The 20,053-nt window shown below is 46.1% G+C and overlaps 2 protein-coding genes across 2 annotated transcripts in view; one reads left to right on the forward strand and one right to left on the reverse strand.

Moving 5' to 3' along the window:
- The window catches only part of TRMT11 (tRNA methyltransferase 11), a 103,628-nt gene extending 102,213 nt beyond the window's left edge, over window positions 1-1,415 (reverse strand). The window contains exon 1 of the mRNA XM_077289434.1: window positions 1,277-1,415. Coding sequence (XP_077145549.1) covers window positions 1,277-1,360 — 84 coding nt within the window. The 5' untranslated portion in view covers window positions 1,361-1,415. The remainder of the gene's footprint in view (window positions 1-1,276) is intronic.
- HINT3 (histidine triad nucleotide binding protein 3) lies at window positions 1,411-19,852 on the forward strand. The gene is made up of 5 exons (XM_077289437.1): window positions 1,411-1,554; window positions 14,449-14,563; window positions 15,478-15,547; window positions 16,862-16,988; window positions 18,369-19,852. The coding sequence occupies exons 1-5, from the start codon at window positions 1,411-1,413 to the stop codon at window positions 18,414-18,416; spliced, it is 504 nt and encodes a 167-aa protein (XP_077145552.1). The 3' UTR covers window positions 18,417-19,852.
- Window positions 19,853-20,053: the final 201 nt, after the last annotated feature.

Below are 20,053 nucleotides of genomic sequence, written 5' to 3' on the forward strand. Positions count from 1 at the left end.
AGCAGTGTGATCCTAGGGGCACCTCTATACATATTCCACGGTCGTTATGGATCATGTGTATGACCACCATCTGACATGTCAGGCATTTTAATGAGGGAGTGCTGAAGCTACATGGTGACACGTGCCGTGCGACCAAAAAACATTTGTGCGACTTGCTGTCAGAACTATTTTAGAGCGGGGTGGCTTTCTTAGCTTGCACCTGTTCACACTTGCCTTTTTCTGTTTGGAAGTGTCAGTCAGTTTTTGATATTTGCATGAAAGTCTATAACAAGGGTGTTGAAACATTTGGAAATATCCGTGACTCTGTGTCGCTAGTCGCAACGAGGCAGCATAGGAAATCATCACATCCAACATAGCAGAGGCCCCAGTCATGGAAGCGATCGGCCGATAATAGCAAATCCACTAAACATTTCTGCCCCTCGGGTATAGTGGTCAGTATGGGGACCACCACATAGACCCCACTAATCAATACGACGGAGGATGACACAGAATGGGTGAACTTGTAGCAAACTCTCAGCTGTCAGGTGAGCGCAGGAGCGGACACAGACAGAAGAGGGCGCTATGCAAGGACAAAACATGGGCCCTTTACAGACCATCATAATGCACAATTCCATTTATAGTGGTCGTTTACCTCTTAGGCCCCTGGGTGCCCCGACAGCACATCTGCCCCTGGGTGCCCCGACAGCACGTCTGCCCCTGGGTGTCCACAATGGCGCGCCCGTCCCTGGGTGCCCACAATGGCACGTCTGCCCCTGGGTGCCCACAATGGCGCGCCCGTCCCTGGGTGTCCATAATGGCACGTCTGCCCCTGGGTGCCCACAATGGCGCGCCCGTCCCTGGGTGCCCACAATGGCACATCTGCCCCTAGGTGCCCACAATGGTATGTCTGCCCCAATGGCACATCTGCCCCTGGGTGCCCACAATGGCACATCTGCCCCTGGGTGCCCACAATGGCACGTCTGCCCCTGGGTGCCCACAATGGGACGCTTGCCCCTGGGTGCCCCAATGGTATGTCTGCCCCAATGGCACATCTGTCCCTGAGTGCCCACAATGACACGTCTGCCCCTGGGTCTGTTATCTGTCATAAGGTAACAAAAAAGTGCTATTTACTGTCAGCAAGCAGAGATATTATGATGGGGAGGACCTGAAATACAAGGTAGAGCAGGCTATGTCTGTGCCTCATGGCTCTGCCATTACCCCGGCTGCACCCTCCTATAGGGGGCACATAGCATCAGCACCATGATGGCGCACACACAGCACTGCGACCCCCGCTCACCGGCAGCCTGAACTCGCAGTTCTCCTGGGCCAGGAGCAGCAGATACTTCCTCAGAGCAGCACCGCTCCTACAGGACAGCGCCATCTTTCATCGTGACGTCACACGGCGGCGCAGGAAGTGCGGGGGGACGGGGGATGGGTGGAGCTGCTGCGGCTGCTGTCATTGCGGAGGGAGAGATGGAGGGTGCCGAGCACGGCGAGGACAGCTATGACAGCAAGTGCATCTTCTGCAGGATCGCCAACAACCAGGAGGGCGACGCTGAGCTGCTGCACTCTGACGTAAGTGAGCCGGGCAGTGACGTCATGTGGGGAAGGAGACTGCATCACTGCTGGGTCTGTAATCAGTGCCAGTCAGTGTGCACCATGCCCAGCTAGGACTGCCCTGTGCTCACTACAGAAGGTAATGGGGGTCTGCCTCATGCACAGCCTCGTGTGCCAGTCAGTGTGCACCATGCTCAGCTAGGACTGCCCTGTGCTCACTACAGAAGGTAATGGGGGTCTGCCTCATGCACAGCCTCGTGTGCCAGTCAGTGTGCACCATGCCCAGCTAGGACTGCCCTGTGCTCACTACAGAAGGTAATGGGGGTCTGCCTCATGCACAGCCTCGTGTGCCAGTCAGTGTGCACTATGCCCAGCTAGGACTGCCCTGTGCTCACTACAGAAGGTAATGGGGGTCTGCCTCATGCACAGCCTCGTGTGCCAGTCAGTGTGCACCATGCCCAGCTAGGACTGCCCTGTGCTCACTACAGGAGGTAATGGGGGTCTGCCTCATGCACAGCCTCGTGTGCCAGTCAGTGTGCACCATGCCCAGCTAGGACTGCCCTGTGCTCACTACAGAAGGTAATGGGGGTCTGCCTCATGCACAGCCTCGTGTGCCAGTCAGTGTGCACCATGCCCAGCTAGGACTGCCCTGTGCTCACTACAGAAGGTAATGGGGGTCTGCCTCATGCACAGCCTCGTGTGCCAGTCAGTGTGCGCCATGCCCAGCTAGGACTGCCCTGTGCTCACTACAGAAGGTAATGGGGGTCTGCCTCATGTACAGCCTCGTGTGCCAGTCAGTGTGCACCATGCCCAGCTAGGACTGCCCTGTGCTCACTACAGAAGGTAATGGGGGTCTGCCTCATGCACAGCCTCGTGTGCCAGTCAGTGTGCACCATGCCCAGCTAGGACTGCCCTGTGCTCACTACAGAAGGTAATGGGGGTCTGCCTCATGCACAGCCTCGTGTGCCAGTCAGTGTGCGCCATGCCCAGCTAGGACTGCCCTGTGCTCACTACAGAAGGTAATGGGGGTCTGCCTCATGCACAGCCTCGTGTGCCAGTCAGTGTGCACCATGCCCAGCTAGGACTGCCCTGTGCTCACTACAGGAGGTAATGGGGGTCTGCCTCATGCACAGCCTCGTGTGCCAGTCAGTGTGCACCATGCCCAGCTAGGACTGCCCTGTGCTCACTACAGAAGGTAATGGGGGTCTGCCTCATGCACAGCCTCGTGTGCCAGTCAGTGTGCGCCATGCCCAGCTAGGACTGCCCTGTGCTCACTACAGGAGGTAATGGGGGTCTGCCTCATGCACAGCCTCGTGTGCCAGTCAGTGTGCGCCATGCCCAGCTAGGACTGCCCTGTGCTCACTACAGAAGGTAATGGGGGTCTGCCTCATGCACAGCCTCGTGTGCCAGTCAGTGTGCACCATGCCCAGCTAGGACTGCCCTGTGCTCACTACAGGAGGTAATGGGGGTCTGCCTCATGCATAGCCTCGTGTGCCAGTCAGTGTGCACCATGCCCAGCTGGGACTGCCCTGTGCTCACTACAGAAGGTAATGGGGGTCTGCCTCATGCACAGCCTCGTGTGCCAGTCAGTGTGCGCCATGCCCAGCTAGGACTGCCCTGTGCTCACTACAGAAGGTAATGGGGGTCTGCCTCATGCACAGCCTCGTGTGCCAGTCAGTGTGCACCATGCCCAGCTAGGACTGCCCTGTACTCACTACAGAAGGTAATGGGGGTCTGCCTCATGCACAGCCTCGTGTGCCAGTCAGTGTGCGCCATGCCCAGCTAGGACTGCCCTGTGCTCACTACAGAAGGTAATGGGGGTCTGCCTCATGCACAGCCTCGTGTGCCAGTCAGTGTGCACCATGCCCAGCTAGGACTGCCCTGTGCTCACTACAGAAGGTAATGGGGGTCTGCCTCATGCACAGCCTCGTGTGCCAGTCAGTGTGTGCCATGCCCAGCTAGGACTGCCCTGTGCTCACTACAGAAGGTAATGGGGGTCTGCCTCATGCACAGCCTCGTGTGCCAGTCAGTGTGCACCATGCCCAGCTAGGACTGCCCTGTGCTCACTACAGGAGGTAATGGGGGTCTGCCTCATGCACAGCCTCGTGTGCCAGTCAGTGTGCACCATGCCCAGCTAGGACTGCCCTGTGCTCACTACAGAAGGTAATGGGGGTCTGCCTCATGCACAGCCTCGTGTGCCAGTCAGTGTGCGCCATGCCCAGCTAGGACTGCCCTGTGCTCACTACAGAAGGTAATGGGGGTCTGCCTCATGCACAGCCTCGTGTGCCAGTCAGTGTGCGCCATGCCCAGCTAGGACTGCCCTGTGCTCACTACAGGAGGTAATGGGGGTCTGCCTCATGCACAGCCTCGTGTGCCAGTCAGTGTGCGCCATGCCCAGCTAGGACTGCCCTGTGCTCACTACAGAAGGTAATGGGGGTCTGCCTCATGCACAGCCTCGTGTGCCAGTCAGTGTGCACCATGCCCAGCTAGGACTGCCCTGTGCTCACTACAGGAGGTAATGGGGGTCTGCCTCATGCACAGCCTCGTGTGCCAGTCAGTGTGCACCATGCCCAGCTAGGACTGCCCTGTGCTCACTACAGAAGGTAATGGGGGTCTGCCTCATGTACAGCCTCGTGTGCCAGTCAGTGTGCACCATGCCCAGCTAGGACTGCCCTGTGCTCACTACAGAAGGTAATGGGGGTCTGCCTCATGCACAGCCTCGTGTGCCAGTCAGTGTGCACCATGCCCAGCTGGGACTGCCCTGTGCTCACTACAGAAGGTAATGGGGGTCTGCCTCATGCACAGCCTCGTGTGCCAGTCAGTGTGCGCCATGCCCAGCTAGGACTGCCCTGTGCTCACTACAGAAGGTAATGGGGGTCTGCCTCATGCACAGCCTCGTGTGCCAGTCAGTGTGCGCCATGCCCAGCTAGGACTGCCCTGTACTCACTACAGAAGGTAATGGGGGTCTGCCTCATGCACAGCCTCGTGTGCCAGTCAGTGTGCGCCATGCCCAGCTAGGACTGCCCTGTGCTCACTACAGAAGGTAATGGGGGTCTGCCTCATGCACAGCCTCGTGTGCCAGTCAGTGTGCGCCATGCCCAGCTAGGACTGCCCTGTGCTCACTACAGAAGGTAATGGGGGTCTGCCTCATGCACAGCCTCGTGTGCCAGTCAGTGTGCACCATGCCCAGCTAGGACTGCCCTGTGCTCACTACAGAAGGTAATGGGGGTCTGCCTCATGCACAGCCTCGTGTGCCAGTCAGTGTGCGCCATGCCCAGCTAGGACTGCCCTGTGCTCACTACAGAAGGTAATGGGGGTCTGCCTCATGCACAGCCTAGTGTGCCAGTCAGTGTGCACCATGCTCAGCTAGGACTGCCCTGTGCTCACTACAGAAGGTAATGGGGGTCTGCCTCATGCACAGCCTCGTGTGCCAATCAGTGTGCACCATGCCCAGCTAGGACTGCCCTGTGCTCACTACAGAAGGTAATGGGGGTCTGCCTCATGCACAGCCTCGTGTGCCAGTCAGTGTGCACCATGCCCAGCTAGGACTGCCCTGTGCTCACTACAGAAGGTAATGGGGGTCTGCCTCATGCACAGCCTAGTGTGCCAGTCAGTGTGCACCATGCTCAGCTAGGACTGCCCTGTGCTCACTACAGAAGGTAATGGGGGTCTGCCTCATGCACAGCCTCGTGTGCCAATCAGTGTGCACCATGCCCAGCTAGGACTGCCCTGTGCTCACTACAGAAGGTAATGGGGGTCTGCCTCATGCACAGCCTCGTGTGCCAGTCAGTGTGCACCATGCCCAGCTAGGACTGCCCTGTGCTCACTACAGAAGGTAATGGTGGTCTGCCATTATGGCCAGCAGCAGTAACAATGCCCCCATAGCCTTGTGTGCCAGCAGGGCTGTAGTGGCATCAGTCTGGTGCTGGCCGCTGTTCCGTGTGGGCAGGGTTTAGCCCTATAGTCGCACCCTATGTACCCCGCCATCTGCATGTGTGTGACAAAGCGGAGGCAAAAAGTGCGGAGTTTCCTTCTCACTGCATGTTACTTCCCTCTGAAAACTGGCGATTGCTAATACTAATATTGCAATTGCAGGTTCCATATTTTCTATGCTTTTATTCAGCCACATACATGAGCGCAATGAGTAGTCTTCCTTAGAGACTTTACTGACTGACAGATCTATCACCGGTCAGTGAATGTGGTCTGTGTATTCTTAGCTAATGCAATATTCTGCCTGTACGTACTGTGAGATCTCCTGTACCCGATCTTCTCTGTCACATGTTCACACCACTATTTGTTATATATATATATATGTGTGTATACAGTACAGACCAAAAGTTTGGACACACCTTCTCATTTAAAGATTTTTCTGTATTTTCATGACTATGAAAATTGTAAATTCACACTGAAGGCATCAAAACTATGAATTAACACATGTGGAATTATATACTTAACAAAAAAGTGTGAAACAACTGAAATTATGTCTTATATTCTAGGTTCTTCAAAGTAGTCACCTTTTGCTTTGATGACTGCTTTGCACACTCTTGGCATTCTCTTCATGAGCTTCAAGAGGTAGTCAGCGGGAATGGTCTTCCAACAATCTTAAAGGAGTTCCCAGAGATTCTTAGCACTTGTTGGCCCTTTTGCCTTCACTCTGCGGTCCAGCTCACCCCAAACCATCTCGATTGGGTTCAGGTCTGGTGACTGTGGAGGCCAGGTCATCTGGGGTAGCACCCCATCACTCTCCTTCTTGGTCAAATAGCTCTTACACAGCCTGGAGTTGTGTTTGGGGTCATTGTCCTTTTGAAAAATAAATGATGGTCCAACTAAACGCAAACCGGATGAAATAGCATGCCTCTGCAAGGTGCTGTGGTAGCCATGCTGGTTCAGTATGCCTTCAATTTTGAATAAATCCCAAACAGTGTCACCAGCAAAGCACCCCCACACCATCACACCTCCTCCTCCATGCTTCACGGTGGGAACCTGACATGTAGAGTCCATCCGTTCACCTTTTTTGCGTCACACAAAGACACGGTGGTTGGAGCCAAAGATCTCAAATTTGGACTCATCAGACCAACGTACAGATTTCCACTGGTCTAATGTCCATTCCTTGTGTTCTTTGGTCCAAACAAGTCTCTTCTGCTTGTTGCCTGTCTTTAGCAGTGGTTTCCTAGCAGCTATTTTACCATGAAGGCCTGCTGCACATAGTCTCCTCTTAAGGGCTCATTTCCACTTGCGAGAAACACGTCCATGTCTCGCATGTGAAAACCAAGCTCTGGCGCCGGCACTTTGGAGCGGAGCGTGCAGCTCCATGTGTTGCTATGCTGCCGCACGCTCCGCTCTGGAGTGCCGGCGCCAGAGCTTGGTTTTCACATGCGAGACACAGACATGTTTCTCGCAAGTGGAAATGAGCCCTAACAGTTGTTGTAGAGATGTGTCTGCTGATAGAACTCTGTGTGGCATTGACCTGGTCTCTAATCTGAGCTGCTGTTAACCTGCGATTTCTGAGGCTGGTGATTCGGATAAACTTATCCTCAGAAGCAGAGGTGACTCTTGGTCTTCCTTTCCTGGGGCGGTCCTCATGTGAGCCAGTTTCTTTGTAGCGCTTAATGGTTTTTGCCACTGCACCTAGGGACACTTTCAAAGTTTTCCCAATTTTTCGGACTGACTGACCTTCATTTCTTAAAGTAATGATGGCCACTAGTTTTTCTTTACTTAGCTGCTTTTTTCTTGCCATCATACAAATTCTAACAGTCTATTCAGTAGGACTAGGCTGTGTATCCACCAGACTTCTACACAACACAACTGATGGTCCCAACCCCATTAATAAGGCAAGAAATCCCACTTATTAAACCTGACAGGGCACACCTGTGAATTGAAAACCATTTCCAGTGACTACCTCTTGAAGCTCATCAAGAGAATGCCAAGAGTGTGCAAAGCAGTCATCAAAGCAAAAGGTGGCTACTTTGAAGAACCTAGAATATAAGACATATTTTCAGTTGTTTCACACTTTTTTGTTAAAGGGAACCTGTCACCCCCAATGGTGAGGTAAGTTCACCGTCATCAAGGGCTTATCTACAGCATTCTGTAATGCTGTAGATAAGGCTACTTTTACACTAGCGTCGGGAAAGACCCGTCGCTGTGCGTCGGGCCGACGTTCCCGACGCTAGCGTGGTCTCCGCCGCACAACGGGGGCAGCGGATGTATTTTTCCAACGCATCCGCTGCCCCATTGTGAGGTGCGGGGAAGTGCGGGGAGGTGGGGGCGGAGTTCCGGCCGCGCATGCGCGGTCGGAAAAAGCGGACCGTCGTGAGAAAAAAACTTTACATGTAACGTTTTTTTCTCCCGACGGTCCGCTACCACACGCCCAAGCGTCGCAAAACGGACGCGACGTTTGGCAATGCGTCGCAAATGCGTCACTAATGTTAGTCTATGACGAAAAAACGTATCCAGCAAGAACTTTTGCTGGATGCGTATTTTCGGCAAAACGACGCATTTGCGACGTATTGCAGTTAACGCTAGTGTGAAAGTAGCCTAAGCCGCCGATGTTACCTGAAAGAGGAGAAAAAGACGTTAGATTATACTCACCCAGGGGCGGTCCTGCTCCGATGGGTGTCGCAGGTCCGGTACAGCACCTCCCATCTAAATTCCATGACATCCTCTTCTGGTCTTCACGCCGCAGTGGAAAGGTCAGAGAAGCCCGGCGCCTGTGCACTGCAGTACTTTGCTCTGCCCTCAGCAGGGCAGACAAAGTACGCCTGCGCCGCGGCGTGAAGACCAGAAGAGGACGTCATGGAATGAAGATAGGAGGCGCCGGAGCGGACCTGAGACGCCCATTTGACCGGACCGCGGCGGGACCGCCCCTGGGTGAGTATAATCTAACGTCTTTTTCTCCTTTTTCAGGTAACATCGGGGGCTTATCTACAGTATTAAAGAATGCTGTACATAAGCCCCTGATGACGGTGAGCTTACCTCACCTTCGATTTTGGGGGTGAAAGGTTCCCTTTAAGTATATCATTCCACATGTGTTAATTCATAGTTTTGATGCCTTCAGTGTAAATGTACAATTTTCATAGTCATGAAAATACAGAAAAATCTTTAAATGAGAAGGTGTGTCCAAACTTTTGATCTGTACTGTATATATGTACATATTTACTATATAATCGTCTAATTCTGTTTGTTTGTCTGTAACGGAAATCCCGCGTCGCTGATTGGTCGCCATATAGTTCACTCACGTTTACTGAACAAGTTCTGTCAGTCACAGTGCCACGTAGTTCAGTCACGTTTACTGAACAAGTTCTGTCAGTCACAGTGCCACGTAGTTCAGTCACGTTTACTGAATAAGTTCTGTCAGTCACAGTGCCACGTAGTTCAGTCACGTTTACTGAATAAGTTCTGTCAGTCACAGTGTGACGTAGTTCACTCACGTTTACTGAACAAGTTGTCAGTCACAGTTCCACGTAGTTGTCACGTTTACTGAACACGTTCAGTCAGTCAATGTGGTGTATTAAAATATTTTGGGTTGATATTGTTAACAAGTATATTATAGTGTTGATGTACTTTCGTCTGATGATTTATTGCAATACAGTTAGATATTCATGTAATGGTTTATATATTTTGATGATCTGTTTAACCCCTTAATCCCATATGATGTACTATCCCGTAGAGGTGACCTGGGACTTAATTCCCAGTGACGGGATAGTACGTCATATGCGATCAGCCGCGCTCTCAGGGGGAGCGTGGCCGATCGCGGCCGGGTGTCAGCTGACTATCGCAGCTGACATCTGACACTATGTGCCAGGAGTGGTCACGGACCGCCCCCGGCACATTAACCCCCGGCACACTGCAATCAAACATGATCGCAGTGTTCCGGCAGTATAGGGAAGCATCGCGCAGGGAGGGGGCTCCCTGCGTGCTTCCCTGAGACCCCTGGAGCAACGCGATGTGATCGCGTTGCTCCGAGCGTCTCTTACCTCCTATCCCTGCAGGCCTCGGATCCAAAATGGCCGCGGGGCTGCATCTGGGTCCTGCAGGGATTATTTCCAGTGCAGGCGCTGGTAAGCCTGCAGCACTGTCAGTCAGATCGCTGATCTGACAGAGTGCTGTGCAAACTGTCAGATCAGCGATCTGTGATGCCCCCCTTCTTGGGACAAAGTGAAAAAGTAAAAAAAAAAAATTCCACATGTGTAAAAAAAAAAAAAAAAAATTCCTAAATAAAGAAAAAAAAATATTATTCCCATAAATACATTTCTTTATCTAAATAAAAAAAAAAACAATAAAAGTACACATGTTTAGTATCGCCGCATCCGTAACAACCCAACCTATAAAACTGTCCCACTAGTTAACCCCTTCAGTGAACACCGTAAGGAAAAAAAAAAAAGAGCCAAAAAACATCTATTTATTATCATACCGCTGAACAAAAAGTGGAATAACACGCGATCAAAAAGATGGATATAAGTAACCATGGTACCGCTGAAAACGTCATCTTGTCCCGCAAAAAACAAGCCACCATACAGCATCATAAGCAAAAAAATAAAAAAGTTATAGTCCTCAGAATAAAGCGATGCCAAAATAATTATTTTTTCTATAAAATAGCTTTTATCGTATAAAAGCGCCAAAACATAAAAAAAGATATAAATGAGGTATCGCTGTAATCGTACTGACCCGACGAATAAAACTGCTTTATCAATTTTACCAAACGTGGAATGGTATAAGCGCCCCCCCCCAAAAAAGAAATTCATGAATAGCTGGTTTTTGGTCATTCTGCCTCACAAAAATCGGAATAAAAAGCGATCAAAAAATGTCATGTGCCCGAAAATGTTACCAATAAAAACGTCAACTCGTCCCACAAAAAACAAGACCTCACATAACTCTTTGGACCAAAATATGGAAAAATTATAGGTCTCAAAATGTGGAGACGCAAAAACTTTTTTGCTATAAAAAGCGTCTTTTAGTGTGTGACAGCTGCCAATCATAAAAATCCGATAAAAAAACGCGAGAAAAGTAAATCAAACCCCCGTTCATCACCCCCTTAGTTAGGGAAAAATAATAAAATTAAAAAAAATGATTTCCATTTTCCCATTAGGATTAGGGTTAGGGCTAGGTTTAGGGCTAGGTTTAGGGCTAGGGTTAGGGTTGGGGCTAGGGTTGGGGCTAAAGTTAGGGTTAGGGTTTGGATTACATTTACGGTTGGGATTAGGGTTAGGGGTGTGTCAGGGTTAGGGGTGTGGTTAGGGTTACCGTTGGGATTAGGGTTAGGTGTGTGTTTGGATTAGGGTTTCAGGTGGAATTGGGGGGTTTCCACTGTTCAGGCACATTAGGGGCTCTCCAAACGCGACATGGCGTCCAATCTCAATTCCAGCCAATTCTGCGTTGAAAAAGTAAAACAGTGCTCCTTCCCTTCCGAGCTCTCCCGTGCGCCCAAACAGGGGTTTACCCCAACATATGGGGTATCAGCGTACTCTGGACAAATTGGACAACAACTTTTGGGGTCCAAGTTCTCTTGTTATCCTTGGGAAAATAAAAATTTGGGGGGCTAAAAATCATTTTTGTGGGAAAAAAAAGGATTTTTTATTTTCACGGCTCTGCGTTGTAAACTGTAGTGAAACACTTGGGGGTTCAAAGTTCTCACAACATATCTAGATAAGTTCCTTGGGAGGTCTAGTTTCCAATATGGGGTCACTTGTGGGGGGTTTCTACTGTTTGGGTACATCAGGGGCTCTACAAATGCAACGTGGCGCCTGCAGACCAATCCATCTAAGTCTGCATTCCAAATGGCGCTCCTTCCCTTCCGAGCTCTGCCATGCGCCCAAACAGTGGTTCCCCCCCACATATGGGGTATCGGCGTACTCAGGACAAATTTGACAACAACTTTTGGGGTCCAATTTATCCTGTTACCCTTGTGAAAATACAGAACTGGGGGGCTAAAAAATAATTTTTGTGAAAAAAATAATAATTTTTATTTTCACGGCTCTGCGTTATAAACTGTAGTGAAACACTTGGGGGTTCAAAGTTCTCACAACACATCTAGATAAGTTCCTTGGGAGGTGTAGTTTCCAATATGGGGTCATTTGTGGGGGTTTGTATTGTTTGGGTACATCAGGGGCTCTGCAAATGCAACGTGACGCCTGCAGACCAATCCATCTAAGGCGAGTCTCACACGTCCAGATAATTCCGGTACCGGAGTTATCCGTGTCCGCGTGCTCACGTAGACTATCCGTGTGGGATCCGTGTGATGTCCGTGAGTACGTTTTTAAGGTCCGTGTATTGCAACAATTTTTACAATTTTAACCCTATGACAGGAAAAACGCACACAGACAGCATCCGTGTGCGGTACGTGTTTACACGGACCCACTGACTTTAATGGGTCCGTGTGATCCGTGCGCTCCCACGAACACTGACATGTCTCCGTATTTTGCACACGGACACACGGTTCGCGAAAAATCACTGACATCTGCAGAGACACATTGATTTTAATGTGTCTACGTGTGTCAGTGTCTCCGGTATGTGAGAAAACTGTCACCACACGTACCGGAGCCACTGACATGTGAAACAGGCCTAAGTCTGCATTCCAAATGGCGCTCCTTCCCTTCCGAGCTCTGCCATGCGCCCAAACAGTGGTTCCCCCCCATATATGGGGTATCAGCGTACTCAGAACAAATTGGACAACAACTTTTGGGGTCCAATTTCTCCTGTTACCCTTGGGAAAATACAAAACTGGGGGCTAATAAATCATTTTTGTGGAAAAAAAAAAGAATTTTTATTTTCACGGCTCTGCGTTATAAACTGTAGTGAAACACTTGGGGGTTCAAAGCTCTCAAAACACATCTAGATAAGTTCCTTAGGGGGTCTACTTTCCAAAATGGTGTCACTTGTGGGGGGTTTTAATGTTTAGGCACATCAGGGGCTCTCCAAACGCGACATGGTGTCCCATCTTAATTCCAGTCAATTTTGCATTGAAAAGTCAAATGGCGCTCCTTCCCTTCCGAGCTCTGCCATGCGCCCAAACAATGGTTTACACCCACATATGGGGTATCAGCGTACTCAGGACAAATTGCACAACAATTTTTGTGGTCCAATTTCTTCTCTTACCCTTGGGAAAATAAAAAATTGGGGGCGAAAAGATCATTTTTGTGAAAAAATAAGATTTTTTATTTTTACGGCTCTGCATTATAAACTTCTGTGAAGCACTTATTGGGTCAAAGTGCTCACCACACATCTAGATAAGTTCCTTAAGGGGTCTACTTTCCAAAATGGTGTCACTTGTGGGGAGTTTCAATGTTTAGGCACATCAGGGGCTCTCCAAACGCAACATGGCGTCCCATCTCAATTCCAGTCAATTTTGCATTGAAAAGTAAAATGGCGCTCCTTCCCTTCCGAGCTCTGCCATGCGCCCAAACAGTGGTTTACCCCCACATATGGGGTATCAGCGTACTCAGGACAAATTGTACAACAACTTTTGGGGTCCATTTTCTCCTGTTACCCTTGGTAAAATAAAACAAATTGGAGCTAAAATAAATTTTGTGTGAAAAAAGTTAAATGTTCATTTTTATTTAAACATTCCAAAAATTCCTGTGAACCACCTGAAGGGTTAATAAACATCTTGAATGTGGTTTTGAGCACCTTGAGGGGTGCAGTTTTTAGAATGGTGTCACACTTGGGTATTTTCTATCATATAGACCCCTCAAAATGACTTCAAATGAGATGTGGTCCCTAAAAAAAATGGTGTTGCAAAAATGAGAAATTGCTGGTCAACTTTTAACTCTTATAACTCCCTAACAAAAAAAAAATTTTGGTTCCAAAATTGTGCTGATGTAAAGTAGACATGTGGGAATTGTTACTTAAGTATTGTGTGTAATATATCTCTGTGATTTAAGGGCATAAAAATTCAAAGTTGGAAATTTGCCAAATTTTTACCAAATTTCCATTTTTTTCACAAATAAACGCAAGTTATATAGAATAAATTTTACCACTATCATGAAGTACAATATGTCACGAGAAAACATTGTCAGAGTCGCCAAGATCCGTTGAAGCGTTCCAGAGTTATAACCTGATAAAGAGACAGTGGTCAGAAGTGTAAAAATTGGCCCGGTCATTAACGTGCAAACCACCCTCGGGGCTTAAGGGGTTAATAATTTCGTTCAGTTGTATTAAGTTCAATGAGCAATAAAATTTAATGATAATGTATATATTTTACCTGGAAAATCCTGTGTATTCATTGCATTATTCTCAAATCTTCATAAATAAACTACATACATATTCTAGAATACCCGATGCGTTAGAATCGGGCCACCATCTAGTATATATATATTAGTGCTGAACACCTTTTTTTTCCAACAGTCCTGACACAGCAGGATGCAGCATGTCTGGTCTTTCCTGTAATGTTAGGGTCACAGTCACATTAAATATTAATCGCCATTACTATCAGACTTGTGGGTTGCGGTATTTAGCTGGAATATTTTTGTGACATCATTGCCTGTGGCTCACAGTATAACCCTTTCCTTACACCTATCTGCAGCAATGTGCCAGGTTGTGAAGGTTCACTGTGCGCTAATCACAATGACAGTTATTCCTCCCACAGACTGTCAGTCTACTGATGTGCTTATCAATATTGACTCTCAATGTTGTGTTTTTGTTACTTTTTGACACCACAGTAATATTACTACACAATTATCATGTCCTCGCCAGATTAATTCCTGTGATTCCTGTTAGACACGTTATTTTATCTGTACAATTTCGTTGGCTGGTATTGCCGCATTCACTTCCTGACGCCGACCCTACACAACAGAGGCTTTCTTTCTGGAGACCTTTTCTTCCTAATGTGATACCAGCACATGGAATACTTGCTTAGGATCTCAATTGAGCAATGCAGCAGTGTTACGGAATATTCTAATGCATTGTTTCTTTTCTCAGGAGGAGCTGGCCTGCTTCAGAGACATACGACCTGGAGCACTGTATCACTATCTGGTTGTACCCAAAAAGCACGTAGGAAACTGTAAAACCTTAACAAATGATCATGTGCAACTAGGTAAGATGAATGGGCAGATAAGACTCTTTATTGGGTGTGTGCCTTCGATTTTAGGTGACGTTCCAGTAGTTAAAGGGACTCTGTCATCAGGATTTCACTCCCAAACTGTTAATATTGTGCATGTAGATCTTTAACAGAGACGTCCAGCAACATCTTTACATGGACGGTCCGTTCCTCCATCACTGTGAAATCAGCATCTGAAGTGATATGCAAATGAGGCTGAAGAGTTACACGTAGATCTGAAGCCTCTGGCACTCCAGCTCTATTCCCTGCTCAGCACCTCCTCCTCTTGCTTGACTGAGCCTCTAATGCTGTGTGACTTGAGGCAAAGGAGTAACAGTGAAGCAGGAGTAGGTGGTGCTCGGTGCGTAATAGAGCTGGAGTGGCAGAGGCTTCAGTTCTACCAAAGTCCTTCAGCCTCCTGTTTATATAAATTCAAACAGATTTCTCAGTGAAAAAAAAAAAAGGACTGGCCATGTAAAGGTATGGGTTGAGCTTGATTTGAAAGAGCTACATGCTTATCTAATTAGTTTGGAGGGTGAAATTCTGCTGACAAATTCCATTTAAAGGACAATTCCAGTCTGCCAAGACAATTGTGCCACACATTAAATTGATAATCTTGTACATATATTCTATAATATTGTTGTTAGTCTGGATAATGAGCTAAAAAACAACACTGATATATGATCCAAAGATATCTCCTCCCAGTTGGCCTCCTAATAGGGTCCCATTCTGGTGCATTAGGCCTTTACCGGAATCACTGTATGGCGTCATTGTCAGTAGAGAAGAATAGATTTGTAAGTATGGCCCCGCCAGCATCCCAGAGAGACGATAGCGCTCAGTCCTCAGAAGCGTTGTATGATGCATTTCCTTTTCTGAGATCTAGCTGCTTCTCTTTTATCCTTTTCCTGCAGTTCAAAATATGGTGGAAGTAGGAAAGAATGTGCTCCAGAAAAACAATGTGACAGATCTGGAAGATACAAGGTAACTTGGTATGACGTTTAGCTCTCTGCTTAAACTCTTCATATTCCTTCATTTTTTTAACTTTTAATAATTAAGATAAGGAAACATAATGGTTTCAGGCCAAAATCTACAACATAGTGAAACAGATTGCACATTGCATGAAGGCGAACCTGTCATCAGCAAATCCCCTCTTCACATAACCCTATGCTATTGCAGGCAATTCCATGATAATTGTAGCTATATCTTGTGTAGTTCTGATATAGTCATACATTCAGAACTTGCCTCTCTGTGTATAAAACCCAAGTCAGAGCCGTATTCCGAGGTGTATGCACTTCAGCCTCACCAAGCTTACTGGGCATGACATGGGTGTTGTGATCTTGGACCCTACTGAAGTATGTGCTGGATTTCAAAGATTTCTGTGCTGTCATCACCAGAGTGGAATGATCAACCAAATGGAATGGACGATATTTTCAAAAGATGACTCGGTTATTCAACCAGGATACCATATAATGGTTTTACACTTTGTCAAAACAACAAAACGTATAGTTTCTCTACAAACACCGTTGTAATTATCATGTGATGGCCTACAGAAGCATGGGGTTAGGTGACTAAGTCAGGTTAGGGGAACATGGCCAAAAGGTAGAATCTGGAGCCTCCCAAACACATCAAGTGGTTTTCGGGTTCAGATGACTGTCATCTAATGTATACAAGGGCATTAACACTAGGGGATTCTTTCTCTGAAGTGCTGCCCAGAACTCCATATTCCAAATACTTTATAAAGTGGTAGCATTATGTCCCATGAGTAGATGTATCTTTTATTACATGACAATATCCTACTAAGCCGCTGATTGACATTGAATGCTGTTGTTTAGTCTGTGATCAACAAGTATTCCCAGATCCTTCTCTACAAGTGACTCTCCTAGTTTTACTTCTGGTAGGACATACAGATTATGGGGCACACTTCATATCGTTACATGCATCTGGATTCAACTAATTTGTCAGGTGGATATCCAAACATCTGTGCCAGCTCGTGATTTATCAATATTTCTAAACTGCACTATACTGTATTGCTTGGTCACTGGAAAAAAATATCTTTATTGTCCCATCTCCAATATTAGAGTGTGTCATGATCATTTTCTATTCAGTGAACACAACCTTCTTTCTGCATTGGTAGCACACAGATATAAACATGTTTCCTTTTTTACTACTTTTCTGCAGACAGGTTAATTGAAGTTATTCTGAACATCATCTTATGTTATTCCCTTTAAAGTGCCTTTCTTCCCATTGTTTGTTGCCTTCAAATGCATATTGATTTTTTTCCCTTTTTACTGTCAGGTTGGGTTTCCACTGGCCTCCTTTCTGCTCAATATCCCATCTACATCTTCATGTTTTGGCTCCAGCCAGCCAGCTGGGATTTCTCTCTCGAATGATTTATAGACTGAATTCTTACTGGTTTATCACGGTAAATGCTTAAAATATTTGAGATAATGCACAGGTCTGGAATAAAGTATCTACTTCTGATATGTGTGTACTTATATTCATTCTCCAAGGCGTGCATAAAATGTAATTCTTTAACAACAGTTGCCAGAACAGGGAAATAATCTGAACAGTCAAACTGTAGCTTTAAATGAAGAAAAGTAAATTAAAGAAAAATTATTTAGATATTCTCTTCACATGTAAATTTACAGAAACTGTCTAGTCATGAGGTTGATAATTTCAGGAAAACTTGCAGCAGGATGTCTGTGTCTGCCTTCCCCTCTTAATAATCTTCTAAACATCAGCTGACATCTCCTGTTTGTAGTTTTTACCTTCATTTGTACTATTGATTTATGAAAAAAGATTAAATAAGTCTACAGTTACTTTTTAAGAGCATAGTTTTTCTAATGAATCTGTACTCTGCTGTGTGTATGCAAGCTTAGGCAGGAGGAGTGCTTTCTTGTCTTCTGAGTTGTGCTCTTCTCGTGTACTTTTTCCCCTGTATGACATTGCCCAATCATAAGCAAGAGAAATCATGCAGGTAGAAAAAAAATCTCCCCATGGGAAGGTAATAAATGGCTGTTTCTGTATGGTATGGTAAGACTCATGTGTAACCAGGTCACACAGATCCAACTGCCGGTAATTACTGTGTAGGCGGAGTAGAGATGTGTGTGTTATTACAAACTTGACTTTTCATTTACCGTATCTAATTTACCGGTCCATTATTCCTCAGTGCCTTGGATATATGTTAAGTGTTGTGTGAACGATTCTTATCAAACACATTACAGCCTGTCACATACTGGGTACATTATTTCCCAATATCTGGGATACAGAGCAGTGTATGTAATGACACATATCAAAGAAAAGAAATCCGCACTGCTATCACATATGTTTTTGTATGTAATGACACACCTGTCTGTCTCTCCTCCACCTGCAAAATAATCACCAACATTTAGATCTGTGTGACCTTGTTAGACATGACTCTTACCATATCACAACAGAAAGTTAATTATATGCACCTCTTGGTTTTCTTTTTTTTTTTTTTTTTGTTTTCCACCTGCATGACACCTCCTTCATATGATTGGTCAGCGTCCTACAGGGGAAAAAATACATGCTGCCAGAGATGAATCTTTGCTAATCCCCCTGTTTGCTTATAGTAGAAGTTAGCATATAAACTTTACAAGCTAATATCTCCACAAAGTAGATGAGGAAAAAAAAGAAATACATTTTATTCATATCTTAAGCCACTTCATCATGTTTTGGCCAGTTTAGCACGTAAAATGTGGTGACAGCTACTTTTTTAAAATAAAATGTCACATACTGACCTGTGACAATCCTATAAAATGTCATTCCTTTTTCTTTTCAGGCTGATCAGCTTATTGAGCGCCTTCAAGCAAACATGCCTGCAAGTTGAAATTGAAGCAATTTGTTGTTCTCCAGTATCATTCCGATTGACTGGGCCAGGTGGTACTGGTTCATAAAAAATGGAAGGGTTATATGATATAATATTATTAATGAATGCGGAATATTTATTGTTAGATTGAAATTCTGGTTGAGACGTGACAGAAGGTAATGTTCGCTTCTGAATATATTGATTGAAGAAATCTGGACTGCCTACCAACTGCAATGTGCCATGGAGCATGTGAGCTTGTGGACCGTAGGATTATTGTACTAATATAATAGATTATTCATTTTTTTTAGGATACAGAGGTTTACATTATAGTTAAAGATGTTGTTTGCCTCCATTCCTCGTTCATATGCCCTGTCATGGTGTGTGAATGTACAGTAAGAGAGGTGCATCTGAAACGTGCCTGTTCCTCTCTTGCCTGGGGATTACATGAATGGGCCATAGATTTTATTAGGTGCCCTGCAATCGAGCAGTTTTTTTGTTGCATTGCTGCCACAAAGAGAATTGATGGCTGAAGCCTCTTTGTTCATAATTTAAGTAATACTTTACAATAAGCGAAAGACCAGGAAAGAGCAAGACGGCAACGAAAAAAATGTAGCCTCATATTTTAGAACTATGTTCCCATTTTCAAACAATTCTGCATCTTTTTTCCCCATGTGTACTCACCATAATAATCACAATCTGTTCTGATTATTGCATTTTGATGCATTTTCTCCTTTTTTAGCGCAGATTTGATTCAGTATTTGCATTTTTTGAGGCTCCCTTTAGAAAACCATTAGGAAAAATTGCACAGTTCTATAGCCTTTTTAAACCCAGGGGGCATGAGTTTTCATGATATCACTTCCAATTTGTTAAATTCAGCAGATTTTGTGCACACAAAAAACGCGTAATGAACTCAGCATTTCCGCTACTTGTGAACATGGCCAAGATGGACATTTAAGATTTAAAGGGAACCTGTCACCATGAAAATTGTTTCCTAGCTGCAGGCAGCATGTATAGAGCAGGGGGAGCTGAACAGATCAATATATAGTTTTGTGAGAAAAGACTCTGTATAACCTGTGATTTAATCATTTACATCTCTGCCATTTCTGTGATTTTCCTTCCAGTGGGTGGTCTATCAGTGATTGACAGGTATATCAATCAGTGGTTTTGAAATATAAGTCAGGGTGGCTCAGTGGTTAGCACTGCAGCCTTGCAGCACTGGCGTCCAGGGTTAAAATTCCACCAAGGACAACATCTGCAAGGAGTTTGTATGACTTTCCTTGTTTGCCTGGGTTTCCTCTTGGGACTTTGGTTTCTTTGCACACCACAAACACATGCTGATGGAGATTTAGATTGTGAACTCCGGTGAGGAAGTGATGGAAAGAAAAATGTCTGTTTAAATCTGCGGAATATGTTGGCTCCATGTAAACAAGCATAGTAATAAATAACGGTGATCAGAACTCTGGGGCTGCCATTCTTATTCTTCTGAATTTCCCAGATGAAATTTCCATTAATTACTGTCCTTTTTTTTTATCCATTTTCCCTCTAACATTCTTCATTTACCTGTATGGCTTAGTGAATTAGTTGTTTGTTTGTTTGTTTGTTTTTTAAAAAGCACCAAGATATATAGATATGTCCAGACTGACATTGGTATTGGTGAC

The sequence above is a fragment of the Ranitomeya variabilis genome, chromosome 2 (genome assembly GCF_051348905.1).
Source record: "Ranitomeya variabilis isolate aRanVar5 chromosome 2, aRanVar5.hap1, whole genome shotgun sequence".
Lineage (NCBI taxonomy): Eukaryota > Metazoa > Chordata > Amphibia > Anura > Dendrobatidae > Ranitomeya > Ranitomeya variabilis.

Bases quoted from the DNA above. Each gene is read 5' to 3' on its own strand.
- HINT3 (XM_077289437.1), top strand. From the start codon at position 1,411: ATGGGTGGAGCTGCTGCGGCTGCTGTCATTGCGGAGGGAGAGATGGAG. The intron at 1,555-14,448 runs GTAAGTGAGCCG...TTCTTTTCTCAG, and splicing joins CTGAGCTGCTGCACTCTGAC to GAGGAGCTGGCCTGCTTCAG. The intron at 14,564-15,477 runs GTAAGATGAATG...CTTTTCCTGCAG, and splicing joins AAATGATCATGTGCAACTAG to TTCAAAATATGGTGGAAGTA.